The 19560-nt window shown below is 38.6% G+C and overlaps 2 protein-coding genes across 2 annotated transcripts; both read right to left on the reverse strand.

Moving 5' to 3' along the window:
- Window positions 1-1231: 1231 nt before the first annotated feature.
- On the reverse strand, window positions 1232-12188 carry LOC111345537 (uncharacterized). The gene is made up of 3 exons (XM_022952827.2): window positions 12113-12188; window positions 4747-5584; window positions 1232-4449 (listed from the first exon to the last, which is right to left on the reverse strand). Exons 2-3 carry the CDS (start codon window positions 5476-5478, stop codon window positions 4426-4428), a joined length of 756 nt encoding a protein of 251 aa, XP_022808562.2. The 5' UTR covers window positions 5479-5584; window positions 12113-12188; the 3' UTR covers window positions 1232-4425.
- A 3805-nt stretch (window positions 12189-15993) lies between these two features.
- Window positions 15994-17870, reverse strand: LOC148717227 (uncharacterized). The gene has a single exon (XM_088743652.1). The coding sequence runs from the start codon at window positions 17868-17870 to the stop codon at window positions 16614-16616; it is 1257 nt and encodes a 418-aa protein (XP_088599778.1). The 3' UTR covers window positions 15994-16613.
- Window positions 17871-19560: the final 1690 nt, after the last annotated feature.

A 19560-nucleotide genomic window follows, 5' to 3' on the forward strand; every position in this document is an offset into this window, starting at 1 on the left:
ACTTTTTGATAAATTTTAATTGTCAGTTAATTATTCGATCAATTCATCAATTGCAGTTAAAATTGTAAGTTTTGCAAGCAGTGCATGTGCACCCGTAACAAAGGGTATTTAAAAACATTTCAAGGATCTGACGGCTTTTCAATACATTCACTTTATTTTAGAGTGTATTTTATTAACTAATGGTGTATTATCTAGATCACTAATTGCAATTGTGTAATTTTAAGATGCATCACGAACGATACTCTTTTGATCATTATCTTGTGATAACCCGTGATTGTCGTTACCTTAATTTTTTCTTTTTGTCACATTGGTAACTCTAAGAAATAGCTCAATGTCCATTGCACATGCTCCAACGAAAACAACAAACCTTTGCTACTAAGCTTGTGTATGGTGTTATTGAACCTTACCCGTTTGAAAGGCAAGGTTTCAAATATATTTATGATTGAAAACTTTAATTGCCAGTTGGAAAACAGATTTACTCACGTAGCAAAAATCTTGACGAGTTTGGGGTATTGGATTGATGCTAATTTTTGAGCTATATCTTTTCAGACGGTTTTGCTGTCTGTATTGTGCCCTTTGCCTGTAGGCTCGATTACCAGCCGCTGTTGGGGAACAGGAGCCCGCGCTCCTCCCCGAACCCACGGCCGTCTCTTCTCGGAGAGCAACGAAAAAGGCCGGACTCGAGAGAGCGGCGGAAATCGAGCCTGCTTCACCTGTAGCACACTAAGAACAATCCCACAAACTGACAAACCATTGCCTTGCTCAGATACGAAAAGTCTAAGGGTCACGGGTATTTGGTCAATGCTAATTTTTTATTAATTTTGTACCTTTGCAGACACTTTTACAGTTTATGTTTGTCCCCTTTCAGTGATAGTACACTTAGAACAATCCTCATAGACTTGCATACCAGTCTTTGTGGGGCTTGGACCAAATGGATTGATTCAAAACACTTCTTTTTATTAATAATAATATTAACATATTTATGCAGGATGACCAATTCAGTTATAAAAAAACTGCTATCAACATGGGTCCTGCGGGGGGGGAAGCCACATACACAATCTAAGAACCTATATATGAAAAGAGATAGGAATACTAGAACTAGATTCATAGATGATCATTGTCGGCCCCTTTATAAAAAAAAATGCTCTTTTGGTTGATTCTAATTTAACCCTGTCAATAATAATGTTACGGAGAATTCCCGCACGCGCTAGTCAAGTAATCTTGGACAGTATACTTTCACTTGATTAGGGCTTTATTTTCGACATTTCAACATTACACGTTCCGTTCTACGATCAACCCTATCTATTCTATTATGACTTAAGGTCACAAAAATCGCTACATTTATTAGCTAAGGAAATCTACAACCAGATACGTAATCCCGTGTGGGGATCAAGGCTTACTCGCGTCCTACAACGATTCGTGGGCATTAAGTTCATTATCCTCTCAAAATACCTGATAAGATACATCATTGTTTTGATTATTCTATGCCGCAACGCTTTCTGTTACATTCTACTTTAACGGTAACGAAATCACAATTTACTGGAAAACAATAATATAATAAACGAGGAAGTTAATATTTTAAGCGTGTAAATGCTTCACGACAGATAGATGTTTGGTTTATTAAGACCTCTTGCAGTATAAATAAATGAATTACAGGTCCGGCCATCAAAGAATAATAAAACATTTACACAAGTATACATGTAAGAAAAAATTTTATTGCTTTAGCAACTAACAAGCATCTACCACAAAACTAGTCACGTGCAATGCACATAGCGTATTTGTATAAGATCAAGTTCTTAAACCTGACGGTTGAAGTGCCGCGGATATTTGAATTTCTAGGTCTTAGTGCGTAGTTACATTGAATATCTACTCAGGCGCGACTTGTACAACTTACGACTATAACTTATGACTTTACAGAGAAGAAATCATAACCAAGCTTATTGCCCTTCGACCATGAGGCTCAAGACATCCATCTTATCACTGGTAGATTAAATCAGTCTAAGCATACGCTTAACTTAAAAGGTTACATAGACAAATCGATATACTTTTCAGGGCTCTCTTTAAACTAGCTAGTAGTAGGCCTATGACGGGTTCTGGCTCATTTTTCCTGAATTTACGTCAAATTATCATGAATATACGTTAATTTAACACTTTCATGACCCGTTTTATGCTCTCTCGTTAAAATATCGTGAATTCACTATAATTTATCACTTTCGGGAGATTCTTTAAGTATGTTTATGGCGTTCACGTTAAAATATAGTGAATTCACGATATTTTAGCACTTTCCACCATCTCGATTTGCCAAATCACGTCAAATAATCGTGAATTCACTATATTTTTGCACTTTTCCCATCATCTATTTGTGGTATTCACGTTAAATCATCGTGAATGCACGATAAAACGACGGCGTGCCATTTGCCTTTAAGTGTGTTGTGTGACGGCTTTGTGGTGTCTGCGGTTTTATGCAAATTTTTATCAAACAGTCTAGACTTAGACTTAGAATTTTTACGAAAAAAAATACATCACAAAACAAAACAAAACTGACGGCCGCCAGAACCTCCCGAAGGAACTTAGTTTTTTACTTTGTGCAATGTTCCTCCGGGAGGTTTTTGCTTTTGTTATAAAAGATGTCTCACTTTTTTTTTATTTTAACTCTGAGCGCCCATCGTTTGAACTCTTTATTTTTACTAGGTTAGCGTCCTAGGCTTAACTCTGAGCGCCCATCGTTTGAACTCTTTATTTTTACTAGGTTAGCGTCCTAGGCTTAACTCTGAGCGCCCATCGTTTGAACTCTTTATTTTTACTAGGTTAGCGTCCTAAGCGTCTGCCGACGGGAGGGTTTAAATGGGTAGATGAGAAAGACTTTGAAAAATGGAAGAAATTCCCCTGCATTCTCGAAGTCGACCTGAAAGGCGTCAAAGAAGAGCTTCACGATCACTTCAACGAGTATGCACCCGCTCCTGAAAATCTGTTGATTGGGAAAGTGCATAAGCTGACCTGCACGTTAAACGAAAAGAAAAAGTACATCATTCATCACAAAGCGTTGAAGAAATACATGAGCCTTGGAATTGAGATCGGAAAGATTCATAGAATTATCAGGTTCAAAGAGAGTCCTTGGATGAAGAAGTACATCAATAAGAACACAAAATTGAGAGCAAAAGCAAAGAATGACTTTGAAAAAGACTTCTACAAGCTGATGAACAACGCTGTCTTTGGTAAAACCATGGAAAACATTCGAAAACGCGTTGACGTGAGACTTGTCACCAGAGAAGAGAAGGCAAAGAAGTTGACAAACAAGGTCAACTTCAAACATTGTACCATCTTCTCTGAAGATCTCAGCGCAATACACATGGGGAAGACACAAATTCTTTTCAATAAGCCTCTCTATCTCGGGATGAGCATCCTCGATATTAGTAAGACATTGATGTACGACTTTCACTACAACTACATCAAACCTAAGTACCCAGAGGGTAAATCAAAGCTTCTTTTCACAGACACTGATAGTCTTTGTTATGAGATTCAGACTGAAGATTTCTACAAAGATATAAGTGATGATGTAGACCGTTTGTTTGACACGAGCAACATTAAAAAGGGGCATCCTTCTGGGATACCGACCGGTGTGAACAAGAAGGTGATTGGAATGTTTAAGGATGAAAAAGGTGGAAGGATCATTGAAGAGTTTGTCGGTCTAAGGGTCAAGCTGTACAGCTACAAAATGTTTGGTGATGAAGAAGAAGTGAAGAAGTGTAAGGGAATGAAGGGAGGAGTGGTAGATCGTACCATCAACTTCGATGACTACAAGAGATGTTTATTTGGTGGTGGAAAACAACTACGAAAGATGAACACGCTTCGGAGCCGAAAGCATGAGATGTATATGGAAGAGATCAATAAGGTTGCACTATCCGCTGATGATGACAAGCGAATCATTTTACCGGACAAAATACACACACATGCGATAGGGCACCACAAAGCCGTCACACAACACACTTAAAGGCAAATGGCACGCCGTCGTTTTATCGTGCATTCACGATGATTTAACGTGAATACCACAAATAGATGATGGGAAAAGTGCAAAAATATAGTGAATTCACGATTATTTGACGTGATTTGGCAAATCGAGATGGTGGAAAGTGCTAAAATATCGTGAATTCACTATATTTTAACGTGAACGCCATAAACATACTTAAAGAATCTCCCGAAAGTGATAAATTATGGTGAATTCACGATATTTTAACGAGAGAGCATAAAACGGGTCATGAAAGTGTTAAATTAACGTATATTCATGATAATTTGACGTAAATTCAGGAAAAATGAGCCAGAACCCGTCATAGGCCTACTACTCTAGCTATGCTAAATGTGATGTCCCTGTTTAAATATTGATTAAATAAATAGACCGAGGTTTTCCTTTTGGCCCTTGGTAGTTCTTCACAACATAAGAATTTCGGTGTCCTGCGTTAAAGTGAGAGTTTATATTGATTAATTAAAAACAGTTTGTTTCCATTTCAGTGTATTTACAAAATGAACCTAAACGGGGAGACTGAAAACTGACACTTCTCACTGAAAAGGTAAAGACGAGTTGAGTAACGTCTCTCCAGAAATGAAATTTGCTTTTCCAACAGAGAGAGACAAACGGTAGAATAAAATTGCAAGGAGAGAGGGAATAAGTTGATGGATACAAAGATGAAATGAAACATCACTCTTCACCTTTTTGCCCTAGAGAGTGACTAGCAATTAATTTCTTCCTACCTTATCTTCTCTCTTCAATTGAAGACAAGTTAGGAGCTTGGCCAAATCTCCACCTCGCTTACTCGCGTCCTCCCAGAACTGGTTCAGGTTTTCGTAGATTGCGTCCTGAGCAAGAAAAGACCTGATTCCAAGAGCAACAGTTCCAATAGCGGGAACACATGTTAAAGCTCCTCCCCAAGGACCGGAAGTTAAGACGGAAACAACACATAACACTGACGCACCAATACTGGCAAAAATGGCCCGGGTTTTGATTAATCGACTTTGGGTGATGTCGTTTAGTAGTTCCTCAATAAACTGCTCGAAGCGAGAATTCAGCACTTCCGTTTCTTTCACCATCTTCGGGTCCGATGTGTCACAGTCAATGCCATTTGGCTTTGAGAAGAATTGTAGCAGCCAGTCTGCCTTATCCTCTAACTCTTGGAACTTATGCCAATGTTGCTTCTGGCTTTTTTCCTCCAAGATCACAGTCTGTTCGTAATCTTGATAAGTCAAGTATAGTAGCCACAGAGACTCAACGAAACGACCTCCCTCTGGAGACTTTGCAACGTCAGGTGACCCTGTACTGATCACTATTTTTATGAATTCAAAGCTGTCGCGGAGCCATTGCCTATCCACTGAATATGGCTTATAATAGCTTTGTGATCCGCTGACTGTTGGAGTTACAACCAGCACAATTAAAATCAGTACTTGGAAGTAACGGTACTTCTGGTCGTCATAAGACATCCTCGCCATAGATAGTCGCTTGCAACAATGGCCAGTGAATAAACTCAGAAACAACTCAGTACTTGAGTAGCAGATGTGAAAAGATCTCCTTAGGACTATTAAACCAACGATTACACTGAAAACAGACAAGAAAAAACGAAACAAATTAAATGTTTTGTTACAAAAGACGAGTTTGGAGTTTATTTAAGTACTTACAAGTTTGTGAGGCTTCGTAACGAGAAAAACAACGAATAAAAGATTAACTGTTGATAATCTCTTGGTAATTAACAACAACAACTGAAAAGTAAAGCAGGAGCTTATGTGATCACGTGACAACTAATTCGACCCAGTGTCCCTGAACAGGATCAAAAAATAGTTAATGACAGCAGCAGCCGCTTGGGAGTCTTGAAGAAAAGACACGACCGTCGCTGATGGAAGCAGTTCTCACGCAACCGTAAAGCGATGGGGGACCCAGGTGCATCCACAACTCAATAGTGTGCACTGTAGTGTTCACCATTCGTTTTATACCTCCGACGCGGGAGGTTCCTAAGCACGAAAGAAGCGCAAGAGTTGCGCGAGGCGATAGCCGAGAGCGACTCTAGCTTCTTGACTTAGCAAACTTTCTAAGTGCATCCATAACTCAATTGTGTACACTGCAGCGTTTACCATTTGTTGCGTTCTTGTACCTCGAACGCAACCCCTAATTTGTGATGGGAGTTCCGTGCATTATTGGATGTCCTGTGCAACTTATAAGGGAGGTTTTTTTCGAGATTGCCTTGGTTCGTCGTCGTCGACACACATTTGCCTCGCTTTGAGGCGCTTGCTTACGTTTTGCCTCACTTTGACTAACTAACTCACGTGGTGATTTGCGTCCTCTGCGTTCATTCATCTCATCCTTCAAAAGAAAGTCTAAAAGATTGCCGAAGGTCTACTGAAGTCGGTAAGTAAAACACGCTCAGTAAAATTTTAGTTTGGATTAAGCATGGTTCGTCACTGTCTTTGGAAAATGTGTGCGACTCCTGGCGCCTGCATCAAACCGGGTTGTTTAGCTCGGCGGCCGTTGTCCCACAAAGTAAATCTACCGAGTTGTGTAGCTCGGTGGCAGTTGTGCCACAAAGTAAATCCCAAAGTAAATCTACCGAGATGTGAAGCTCGGCGTTGCCATTTCATCACGACTTGTGATATTTACGGAACCGGAAAAACACGTAGCGGCACTCAAGTCACTGAAATCAACAACCTAAACCAAAATACTGAAAAAGTTAAAGAGGGGAGTCGCATACACATTCCACTTAAGGCTTCGATAAATGATTCCCTTGCAAAAATGCTTTTTTCCAATTTAGAATGTTCATGTTCACTTCAGTTTAGTTCCAAAATGGTCACTATATTCTATTGAATGTTAGACGTGATTTCCTGTTAATTCAAAAATTAACTTTATTGTCCGCTAATTTCTCGCCAGCATATACATGTTCCTGTTCAAACACAATTTATTGTGTCCCAGCGTTCAGCACGAAAAAGTAGTGTTGGGTCTAATACTCAAGCTGTAAAGACTTGCAAGTAACAGTTTCATTTTATCGTAATTTTCAGTGATTGTTTACTTTTGAAATTCCCAATAAATAGAATTAATGATTACATCTAACAAGTTGTCAACTGTTTGCTTTTTAACAATACCTGACCCAGGTTTTTCAAAGCTGGGTTAAAATAGCCTAAAGTCAGTGCGAAATTTGAATTCACACTGCAAAGCTTAAATAGTAAATTCACTTTCATTCATTTTGTCAACAAGTTGATGATTGGATGCTCTTAAAAATTAACTGGAAAATTATCCGAAGAACTGCTATTAAAAATCCGGTTTATAAAAGCGCCAATCAGCCTTCAGCAACTTAGCTCTGTAAAACATCTGTTGCAGCAGTAAAACAAAAAGTTTTATTTACACGCCTGACACACTCTAGCCACTGTCTTCTCAAATTCAGGCACTTAAAACGAAGCATACAATATCACTACCGTTCACAACCTTTTCATAATGATGCACAGGTTAGGTAGAGGTTTCTCTGTATGTAACCGTTACGTTCAAATATTCAGTAACATTTCTCTATCGCGCGAACCATCCACCCTTCCCCCTCAACTGCTAGCTGTACCCCTACAAACATCGAACGCACTCGCCTAAGCTCCGATTACCCCTAGTTTTATAATATAACATCGATACATTGTAGCAAAAGAGTTTTCTTTTATTTAACGAATCTTACATGACTAGGAAAAACAAGCGCGCGCGGAAAACTACTCTTTGCATTTGCTCGCGTAAGCAGCTTACACACATAGGAAAATGGTGGAGGCTGAATTGACCAATCAGAACGCGCAATTTACTTTGGTTATGTTTTTACTCAATATGACAAACGACAGATGAAAATCTAACGTCATAGTGAATGATATAAACCCAACAGAATGTTATGACTTTTACTATTCATCGGGGCTGTTTGCCAGCAGATCTGACTTATTCTTGTTCACTACACAGTTAAGTGTAAGGACAGTTTCCAACCTTTGTTTGACGTTCGTTTACCGAGGAAGCCCCGAGTTTTTTGGTTTCTTAAGGTGATCGTTGACTCGTTATGTCAGAGAAAAAGATATGTTCGAGGTAACTAATTTACGAGAAAAATATCAAATAAGACTCTTTTTCCCGATGATATATATTTTTTAGAGTTTTTTGAAGCTGAACTTTTACAGCCACTACTTGAGAATGCCAAGGTTTCCTCTTGGTGAAAGTTGCAGACCCGTAAGTGCATTTACAGCCAAAAATACAATTTTTTAAAGCTCTACAGGCACTGAAAGGAGCTCGAGTTTGAATAAGTTTAACGTCTGAAATGAATCGTTTCCTTTAGACTCCATTCAGTTTATCAAATTCTGCTGACATGTTTGTAGGTTTATGCTCTTGATAACACCCAAGATTCATCAACGAAATTTTTTTGAACTTGTGGACCTTGTTTCGGTGATGGTTACTGACGTGGTATTAATGGTTTTCCGCCTGAACTTCTGCTACTGAGCTCATCGTTGTTTCAAACAGCGAGAATGTTGCTGACCAACAACGCGTTTTTTCAATCATAAACCCGTGATTGGCATGTTTTGAGTGAAAACTAATTGTGAGAGTTACAAAAAATGAGTTGAAATACCAAAACAGTGGAGGATAGAGCTTGCCCTTCAACAACAAACACTATACCTCGTCATAGTTTACACTGGAAGCTCACTAGAGCATCGCTCAAGCTACTTCAGAAGTGTACATCTAGATTTAAATTGCAGCTATTAACTGAAAATAAATTTGGATTATACTTGCCAAAAATTTAGACATATAAAATGGACATCTTTGAGCAGTTGGATTAGTTACATGTACCTAGTAGTTTGCAAGATAACTTTCATTATTTATTAAAATAAAATATCATTGTGTCATGAGTTTTAACAACCATTGACAGAACCAGTTGCTATTCATTACCCCCAGTTAGGAGATTGTTGTTCTCACCAATAGCCATCATACTTGGTGACTGGTTTCTTGACAAATTGCTCAGTAGAACTCATACTTAATACGCAAAGAAAACCATCACAGGAAACTACATGATGTACTGAGAAAATAGCATGCTTTGAAAGTTCAAGGTTAACCCTACATATCTGTAAAACATTTAGGTAAAGTTAAGGAAGGCAAAGTAACTTTCCCTTTGTTCTAAATTATGCCAGTTTCAAACTGGAGAAAATTAAATAAAGCACACTTCAATATCATCTTCAGGGTTTGAAAACATACTTACTGAATATGTCATTTGCACTGGAATAAAAAAGCAATCCAGTTGTTCAATATGCCTCCTTGGGTAAACAGTGCAAAAAAAAAATGAAAACATTTATTCACACAAGTTAGTGTGCAATAAAATATTGTTTGACTACTTTTGATGGTGAATGTCAAGGTGACACAAGAAGGAAAGCACCTCTACAATCCAGAGGAAGTGAAAAAGTTTGGCGAGTCTCAGACACCCTTGGACTGGAGGACAAAGTTACAACCAATAAGAATAGTTACTCTTCTTTCACATCCTGAGTTTCTTGAGAAATCACATCTGATCTATCACAACTTTCCTTCTTAAAAATTTAGTCAAAGAATCTATTATGGACATTCCTTTGTGAAACTCAAACTGAGAAAAACATGCAAAATTCATAATAAAATACTCCTTGAAAAAAAATTCATCAAATAATAAACCACTGGAAAGTGCAGATAATGGTCATGTACACACTGCTAAAGTAACTGATGAAATCATGTTTAGTTTCTATCTTCATTATACTGACCCAGTTAGAAGGAGGAATCGTTTAGTGAGGTATTATAGAGGTGGCATCCATATGCAATCCAATTTCAAAACTATTCTGTTGCTTTAAGGTGGCTCCCTAGAGTACTGTAATTATGAATAATCCTCCCTACAGAGCAAAAGTTACTATAATAGGAAACCTACTTCAGGTGGCTGAGCACAGTTTTTGCGCGCATTTTTGCTGACGAAAAGGATTGCAAAAAACAAACATGCCGTCGATAGAGCGGTTGTTTTATTTACTCAACACCTATCTGCACTATCAGTGCTATTTTTCTCTATAGTTGGCACAGTGTATTGAGGGCTTAAATCTTTTATTAAAAAGACATGTTAGAAAAGTTAACGGTACAAAGAACCCAGTAATTCTCAGCTTTTTCGTCATCACCGAGAGAACCCAGTTAAATGCAGCGCATGCGTAGTAAGTAAAAGAATTGCGATTGAATGGAAAATTGCTCTCTCAGAAATATGCCTATTACTTGAGAACTACTCATTAGAATTTCACCAAATTTGGCACGAAAATACTTTAGAAAATAAGTAACTGGAGTATTGAAAAAAAATTGATTTTTAACAAAGGAAATTCTAGATAATCGAGTGAATCTTCAACAAGGGATAAATAAAGATCTCTCTGTTAAATTGATAGCAAAATAGTGTTAACTTGTCAGCATCATTACAAGCTCGTTGCATGCAAATTATAGAGAAAAACTAATGGCTAGATTTTCTACAAATTAACAAAAGCGATTTTAAAGGCCTTTTTATATTTATTCATGTCACCATCACAACAGCACATAGGTCAGCTTAACTATCAAAAAAACAAAGTCTGTGTTGTTAATTTGCTGCCACTTTTGGCGACCGAGAGATCAAGGGTTTTTAGAGAAGATGGTGGAAGAAACACAGGTATCAAAAACCATATTCAGCCACCTTAATTCATTTTATAGTATGGCCTCCACAGATTTACCAGAATGGGTAACAATACAATAAGGCTTATGTCTGGAGTGTCAATTTTCTTTTCAATGTCATTACCATGGCAAAATCATATCTTATGACAGACAGATATATTCTAACTGTTTACCCAAATACCTTTTTAATATTTGTACTTTCCTTTGGTGAAGTGTTTTCATTCTCTGCCACATGATGGAAATGATAATGTAATATTTTGAAATGGTGAAACCTCAAGGTCATTCAGACAGTTTGGCCAAAATTCCCTAGTTTCCCATACTAAGTAAATTTGACTTCCTCTGACAGATTATAACACAAAAAAGATATTTGATAAAAACTGTATGTGGTCATGACTGAGTCAATTTTCAAAAACATTTAGCAAAGGGAATGCCAGAGAATTTGAAGTCAATTCCACTGCTTTTGTCAGGTTGATGTCACAAAAATCTAGAAAACATGCATAGTTCAGGCTTCATGCTCAAGTCCCCACACAAACATACACACAGCTGCTAAAAACATATGTTCATTTACTTTCATGTACATGTTAGTAATCAAACCATTTTGAATCATCTAGGGCAACTGGTTTTAAAACTCTTTTGAACCTCCTTAGTTGGATTCTTTGTTTTCAGCTACTTGAGCTCATTGCCACTAGAATGTAAAAATCTGAACAAAACAAATGTACAACAAAGCTGTGAAAACCTAAGGTGAAACAAGAAAAAAATTCCTTTTTTCCTTTCAACTAGAACCACTACACTATTTCCCACAGTTGCAGATGGGAATTGCTGTGACCTAACAAGAAACACCAATCGTATTCATTAAATGATCACAAGTTATTTTAATGTGACACGGTGTTTTGTTCGCCTTTCATTATAAAACCAGAACCTATTACAAATTATGAAAATAGAAAATAAATACAAGGTTTTGCTACAAAACACATGTTGTGCTAGGCGAGGAGACAGGAGACAAAAGGCTATACTGAAACCGTCAACAGATTAAACAAACGTTGCACAGCAAAGCCTTGCGAAGTCATAAGACTGAACATAAATTCAAATCAAATCGAAATAGGGCCCAAATGAACCTAAATAATTAAATCGAGCGATAAAATAACAAAATACGCTCATCCTGGCGGCTGGACGCCTACAGGAAACTAAACGAAAGATACAAAAATGCAAAAACTAACAGAAATACAAGCGGACTGAAAATGATAAAACGAAAGAAAGCGATAAAAGCGAGTGTTATAAAGCGAAAACTACTAGTTTATGGCACAAGTGCACGATCACTGAGGAACCCGGAAGCACAAAATAATCCTTTAAAAAAGCCAGAAATCGAGTAAAAAACGAAGGTTACACAGAGAAAATAAAGCTGACTAAAGGATTGCTTAAAAATCAGAAAACGATGGCAAAACTTACCGCTATTTAACAGACCAAAAATTTCAAAATATCATCACGCCATAGACCTTGCTCATAGGGTGACGCAATATCAGAGGCGTCCGTCGAGGGTCGAACACACAAGTTTATAGTACAGCGGTTAAAATTGAAATTCGTCGTGTAAGCTGCGGCACGTGTTCCCCACGAAAAGTTCACACCCGAAGTGTGTAAAATCGCACTGAACAAAGGATGAAGATATACAAAAATGAATGAAAATGCACTTTCTTCCTAGTTAACTTGTGAGGTAAATATTTCGTACCTTAACACCACATGATTTAATGAGAATAGTGACTTCTGTATTGAAATTAAAAACTAAATGTCGCGTGTGGGTGCAGAGCGTGAGACAAATGAGAATTCCGTACTTGTACCCAACCTTCTGTTTTAAGTGCACCAGCTCGATGCAAGGCCAAGATAGAGAACACCCGCCCGTTTTGGCGTCAGCGACTTCACTACAAATATAATGACAGGCAACTAAAGGGTTACTTTATTCTCAAAGTGACTGCCGTTTTAAATTGAAGGAACAGCTTTTTTCACTTACGACTTAATAATTTTACACTTGTTATAAGCAGTGAAAGTAGACATTGCATGCCTATCATGTTCGCTCTTCTGTTGGCAGAACAGAGCAAGTCAATAAGTCATGTCTACAGTACTTAGTCGCTACCAGATAAATAGGGTCAATTTATTACAGCGAGAAACGCTTTCGTATATTTTATCAAACCGCAGTACACATATATGATTTTCATTTATTCAAATTTATTGGCGGATTTAATACGAACCAACATAATGACCTGCTCCCAGTTGGCTTGTTAGCCCAGTTTGTAGAGCACTGCACCGATATCGCAGAGGTCATAGGTTCAAATCCCGTACGGACCTAAAATTTTTTCAGGCCTTATTTCCACCTACTAGAAAAGTAGGGTTTATTACTGCGAAGAACGCTTTCATACATTTTATGAAAGCGCAGAAAAAATATATTATTTTCATATATTTACTAAGTCGTCCCCATCATAACGCATTCTAGTGTCTTAGTCAAAAATTGTCTTCGGTTTTTAAATGTCATCCTTTTGCGGGATTTGGCAATACTTGTACTCGCGGGTTTCAAAAGACTAATAATTTAAACCAGTAGTAAGCTTCTGGGAATAATGACAAATTCTTGAATAACAGCTTGCCACAGTAAATGTCACAGCCATCCATTCTATCTATACTACCAATTATTAGGCCACTTCACATTACCTTAAACAGAAGAGAACATAAAAGTTAATTCATATCATCAATCTTAAGAAATAAGAATTTCATGATCACGACACATATAGCAAAGTGAAATATAACTCAACTGGTTTGAAATTCATGGTGCACTTCGACTCAACATTCATTTCGCAAGGCAAAGCATTCTACTGAAATAAACAGGACAGAATACAGCTGACGCCATTCGTTTCGAATAACACATGAACATGAAGAAAACGGCACCAGTTTTACTCATGAGACAAAGCCCACGCATTTTTTTGAGGTTGATGGACTAGTTAGACCGAAAGCTAGATAAATAAACAATTAACTGACAATAGTGAGGGACTTGGGGGCCATGTGATAAATAAGTTTTACCAAAGTTTTTCCTCTAGTTAGCACATGAAGCTCGAAAAGGCAATAGTAAAAATTACCACAAAAACACAGTAAAAAAATAAGCCAAAACCGGAGTTGATTGAGGTAAGACGATAACAATTGTTAAGACACATGCCTACCTACCATGTACAACCACAGGCAGCCCAAGCTCACTACGAGAAGAGCGGACGTGACTCTTACCGTGTTGCGTTACGTTTTATATTTATAAAGGTTTGTATGGGATGTCATCGGTTTGCCTTAAAAGAGAGAAAAAAATGTCTTGTTTTGAAATAAAATGGGCTTACCTTATTGCCTTGTTGTTTTCGTTGTTGATTCCGAGCGTCTCAGGCCATTTTGAAGCGTTTTCGGCGAGTTAGCGCTATGTTGGTGTTCAACTGCTAAAAAAAGACAAGGCCGGAAACCTATTTTAGAAGCGTCCGTCGCCCGAAGCGAATAATTCCGCCAAAAAATTACCACCAGTCTCGATTCCTCCAGAAAATCAAAGCAGAGATGTTGCAGTTCCATTTTCCATTCACTCGATTCACAATTCCTCCCACAGATCTTTCACTAGCGATACTTACGGTGGCTTCAAAGGGACATACACTTTCCTCTCTCTTTTTTTTCACTTGCGACTTAGCTGCTACTTTCTTGCGACTTAGCTGCGACTTTCTTGCTACTTTCTTGCGACTTAGCTGCGACTTTCTTGCGACTTAGCTGCGACTTTCTTGCTACTTTCTTGCGACTTAGCTGCGACTTTCTTGCTACTTTCTTGCGACTTAGCTGCGACTTTCTTGCTACTTTCTTGCGACTTAGCTGCGACTTTCTTGCTACTTTCTTGCGACTTATCTGCGACTTGCTACTTTTTTGCGACTTAACTGCGACTTAGCTGCTACTTTCCTGCTACTTTCTTGCGACTTATCTGCGACTTGCTACTTTCTTGCGACTTAGCTGCGACTTTCTTGCTACTTTCTTGCGACTTAGCTGCCTGGCTACCTAGCTGGGCCGAGTGGGACGCAGGCTAGGTTGCATTGCCGATAAACAACATGGATTCTCTAGAAGAACAGCTAGTTCCGGAGGTCCGAACCAGGTATTTTGACACTTTCTCCTGTCATTCGTTCAAATTAGAAATGCTGAAGGTACAAAAACTTATATTTGGCTTCATTCTCCTTAGATTTTCATTTTTTTAAGAGAAAAACGTGGGATTAAAGATGGCGTTTGCCAACAGTTAAAAGACGAAAGGGTAAGAATTTATTACGAACCGTTTCCTATACTGGACTCGAGATTGTGGCGCACTTAAATTTGATTTCTCAGATTGTCTTTTTACACTTTCCTTACCTTCTTATTACGTTTGGTTTACAATCGAGAAACCTTTAATCATTTAACTTTAAGATGGGACGGTTATTTGTGCTTCACTGGGAATAGTTTTGACCCTTTTCATAAATGGCTGCCAATTAAATTTTTTTTGTAAGTATTAAAACTAGCCAGACTAACCTCGGTTTTGCGCTTCTAATTTGAAAGAAATTTTACTCCCAAACGAGTTTAGTGAAGTTAATTTCATTGCATACAAAATAATTTTTAAATTGGTAGCTATTTATCATTCCTTGAATCCAAGGTAACTGATTTGGAAATAATTGGATGAGAGGAAAAAAGTTTTTTTTTTTTAATTTAATTGCTTCTAAATTGGACAAGCATGTAGTCCTTTACCCACTACTTTATGTAACATTCCAAAGTAGATGAACTTGATGTAGGGCAAACGTTGGGCCTGATATATGGCATGTACATGTTGAACATGATATACGGCAAATGTTGCTTGTATACATATGGTATTTCTCTTCTTGTATTAAACTCAAGATCTTACTTATTTACTGCTTGATATATTAAGTTGGACACTTGCAGAGAAATTCCATATAACCTCAAGATCTTATTTGTTTGCTGTACATGATATATTGAGTTGAGCACTTCCATATCTGTGTACATCCATGTATTATTCTATAGTATCTGTTGCCATTTTTTCCTTTTTGTGTTTCTTATCTTGGGAAATATACCCATAGGACCTGCAAGTATTTTATGTGTTTTTTCACAGTTTACGTATTCGTATTACACCTCAAGTGGCTTATTTTACTTGACTAGTTTGGCTCCATACTAGTTTGACTCCATACTAGTTTGACTCTAAGATAAACTCATTTTTCCTTACTACAGATGGACTTAACAGCTGTGAGGATGGCAACAGATGGAGATTTGCAAGCTCTTGGTTCGGTTTGGGGGGGCGACATACTTGCACTGAGATAATAAGGATAATGCTGCTCATTGCAATAGGGGATTAATTATTCTTTTCTTTTTATACATGTCATTCATGTGTACTCTAATAGGTTGTGTTAACATAACACTTTTAAAATGGAATGGAAAATAGCTCGTTACCTGCTATTTACTTTGCTGTTCTACCTTGTTGAGTTCATAGATTTCGAATTACCTCGCCAGATGATATCTTTACAATACACTGTACTGTAAAGAGTGTGAATGGTGGGTCAGGCAATTTCTCTCCCCCACAGGTGTGTAGTTTATGAATGAAAATAATCCGTTCTTAGTGTCAAGAGTTTAAGTTCCTTTCCACATTTAGAAAACATGTTGGAAACAGAGAAGAAATAAAGTTGATTTTAATTAGCATTTTTAATTAATTTACTTGTGTGGCTCGGTATCCAGCTACAAAATGATAGCGGCATTTGATCTGACCAACAATAAATACCTTCCGATGTACATTTGGCCACACTGAATATTTGCGAACCTAACATAGCCCTTTAACTAACTGCATACAAAGCTTTGTTTTTGAGTGTACCAAAAACACTGCTCATGCTGGGTAGCCTGTGAACAGGAATGAAATTCAACCATTCTTCTATGGTATGGCATTAATATGGTCCAGTAGATCTAAGTAGAGTTGGAGAGCTTCCTCTGCTGTTGTAGCTGGTTCTAGACCTTCATCCTCCATGATTAGATCGCAGAGCTCTTTAAAGTAGGGACATCCTTTCGCTTGTGGTTGCTCGGCACACGTATCCTGTGCGATTTCGATTTCGTCGATGTCAACAGGAGTCATGTAATCTTGACTCTCAGCTGATGCTGGAACGAAGTAGAGTACATCTGGCTTTCCCGACGGAGATTCCACATTGCTAGACGGTCGAATTCGGTGAACATTCCATTCCAGTGCAGCTCCGTGTAGTTCACTTTGTATGACATCCATGAAACAGAACTTCAGGCATTCGCGGTGTATTATATCATCATCGTGATACAAACCAGAATCTCTCAAGTCCTTAAAAAATGTAATCCACCATTCTGCACATCCTTGCCTCAAACGTCCCCACCATGCTTCAATTCTTTGGTTTGCTGTAGATTTCCCATACATGAAACTTTTATCACCTGCAAAGTCGTCATTCATGGACCGCCGAAAAAAACGCTGAATAGCTGCTAAGTTCCTGTTCTCAGATCCCCTATCTCCACGTACTATCCTTGCCGTACCTCCTAACTGTCTTGCATAGTCTAAGAAATATTGAGCTACTATACGAGGGTCGTTGTTCGAAGATGCAACCTCCAGCCATAGGATCCTTCGACTAAAGCCATCAATTGCACCATGAATGCAGAATCCAAACGGTTTTAGTTTGTCGTAGCCGTCAATGTGCCATAAGTAATTTGGTCCTTTACACCTGTAAATTCGTCGTCGTAGTCTATGCTGTGACCTATGCTCCACCCCTTCAGGATCAAAAACCCTCAAAACATGTCGAACGACTTCCCTCGTAGTAACAAGACCGTGCTGATTGATGAGTCTCTGATGCATTGCTCGATATCCGAGAAGGCTTCCACTCCCCTTCAGTTCCTCCTCGACTGCTTCTACCACCTCATTCAAATTACTTCGACGCCGACGTCTTGTACATCCCAACCGTCTGAGTATTCTTTTCAATTGTCTTAACGAGATCCCGATACCATGTACACTTAGGAGAAATAATGCAATTTCAGGTGCAGTAAGCCCAAGATTGAAGTAGTCCTTGATTATCTCGTCGCGTATTACTGCATTGTTCCTTATTGCCGGAGAGTAAGATGGAAGCACTGCCAGCGATGTAGAGCACACCGAAATGAAAAAGAAAACGGCGAAAAACTTCATAGCTATACTGTAAAGCCAAGGCAAAACAGACTACCTATTGTTTATAGCAGTCTACGTTGTTTTCAAATAAAACAACCTGGCCGGCTGAGGCACCAGGCAGCTAAGTCGCAAGAAAGTAGCAAGAAAGTCGCAGCTAAGTCGCAAGAAAGTAGCAAGAAAGTCGCAGCTAAGTCGCAAGAAAGTAGCAAGAAAGTCGCAGCTAAGTCGCAAGAAAGTAGCAAGAAAGTCGCAGCTAAGTCGCAAGAAAGTCGCAGCTAAGTCGCAAGAAAGTAGCAAGAAAGTCGCAGCTAAGTCGCAAAAAAGTCGCAGCTAAGTCGCAAGAAAGTAGCAAGAAAGTCGCAGCTAAGTCGCAAGAAAGTAGCAGCTAAGTCGCAAGTGAAAAAAAGAGAGAGGAAAGTGTATGTCCCTTTGAAGCCACCGTAGATACTTTTATCTCCAGATCGATCGGCTTTCCAATTTCGAATTTGGCTGCTTGAAACGTTCGAGGCCCGTTCGCCGATCGCACAGTATGTTGGGTAACAAAAATAAGCCCGGCGAGGGTAGCCAGCGGCATGCAGTCCAAAAGCAAACTCGTTAGCTCCCCTGGTCCCCTCGAGAGGTTTTGTCAAGACCCCGCATTGTTTTGATCGACCAATCAACATCGAATGGAAATGTGTTTACTAATTTAAATTTTACTTTGCTTTGATGACATTGCTGTTTTGATCGTTGCTTTGATCTCGTGAATACAGGATGGATAGTCATTGTTGATCTCATCCTCGAATTCGAATTCGCCGAAGTCATTATTTTTTTTGTTCCTGTTCTTTTTAACGTGATGACTTCATCGCTGGCATGGAAGGCATGGTAAGCTTTTAAAAATATAACTAACGAGGAAGACTAACTACGATACCTTCGAATTCTATCGCGGATACAATAAAATATTACGAATACATGTACAATATGAACATATTTTGTTGTAGGTTGCTGCGGAACTTTGAACACTGTGAGGGAGGTCTCTTTTGAGTCAATGACATAATTTCTGATGCAGAGCAAGTGAAAGAAAATTTTTCCCGTCTTCCTAACTCGACATTTTTCGGTCACTTAATAAAGCAAATATGGGGAAGCAGAGTAAAGCTAGTAAAACGAGGCTCGCACAAACAGAGGTGGGTGAAGTACTATGAAAATCTGCAGCGAAAATCGCCCTATAACACCAGTTTGGTTGACCTTGGCTACCCTCACCGGGCTTATTTTTGTTACCCAACATACTGTGCGATCGGCGAACGGGCCGCGAACGTTTCAAGCAGCCAAATTCGAAATTGGAAAGCCGATCGATCTGGAGATAAAAGTATCGCTAGTGAAAGATCTGTGGGAGGAATTGTGAATCGAGTGAATGGAAGATGGAACTGCGACATCTCTGCTTTGATTCTCTGGAGGAATCGAGACTGGTCGTAATTTTTTGGCGGAATTATTCGCTTCGGGCGACGGACGCTTCTAAAATAGGTTTCCGGCCTTGTCTTTCTTTTAGCAATTGAACTCCAACATAGCGCTAACTCGCCGAAAACGCTTCAAAATGGCCTGAGACGCTCGGAATCAACAACGAAAACAACAAGGCAATAAGGTAAGCCCATTTTATTTCAAAACAAGACATTTTTTTCTCTCTTTTAAGGCAAACCGATGACATCCCATACAAACCTTTATAAATATAAAACGTTAC

The sequence above is a fragment of the Stylophora pistillata genome, chromosome 13 (assembly GCF_964205215.1).
Source record: "Stylophora pistillata chromosome 13, jaStyPist1.2, whole genome shotgun sequence".
Taxonomy (NCBI): domain Eukaryota; kingdom Metazoa; phylum Cnidaria; class Anthozoa; order Scleractinia; family Pocilloporidae; genus Stylophora; species Stylophora pistillata.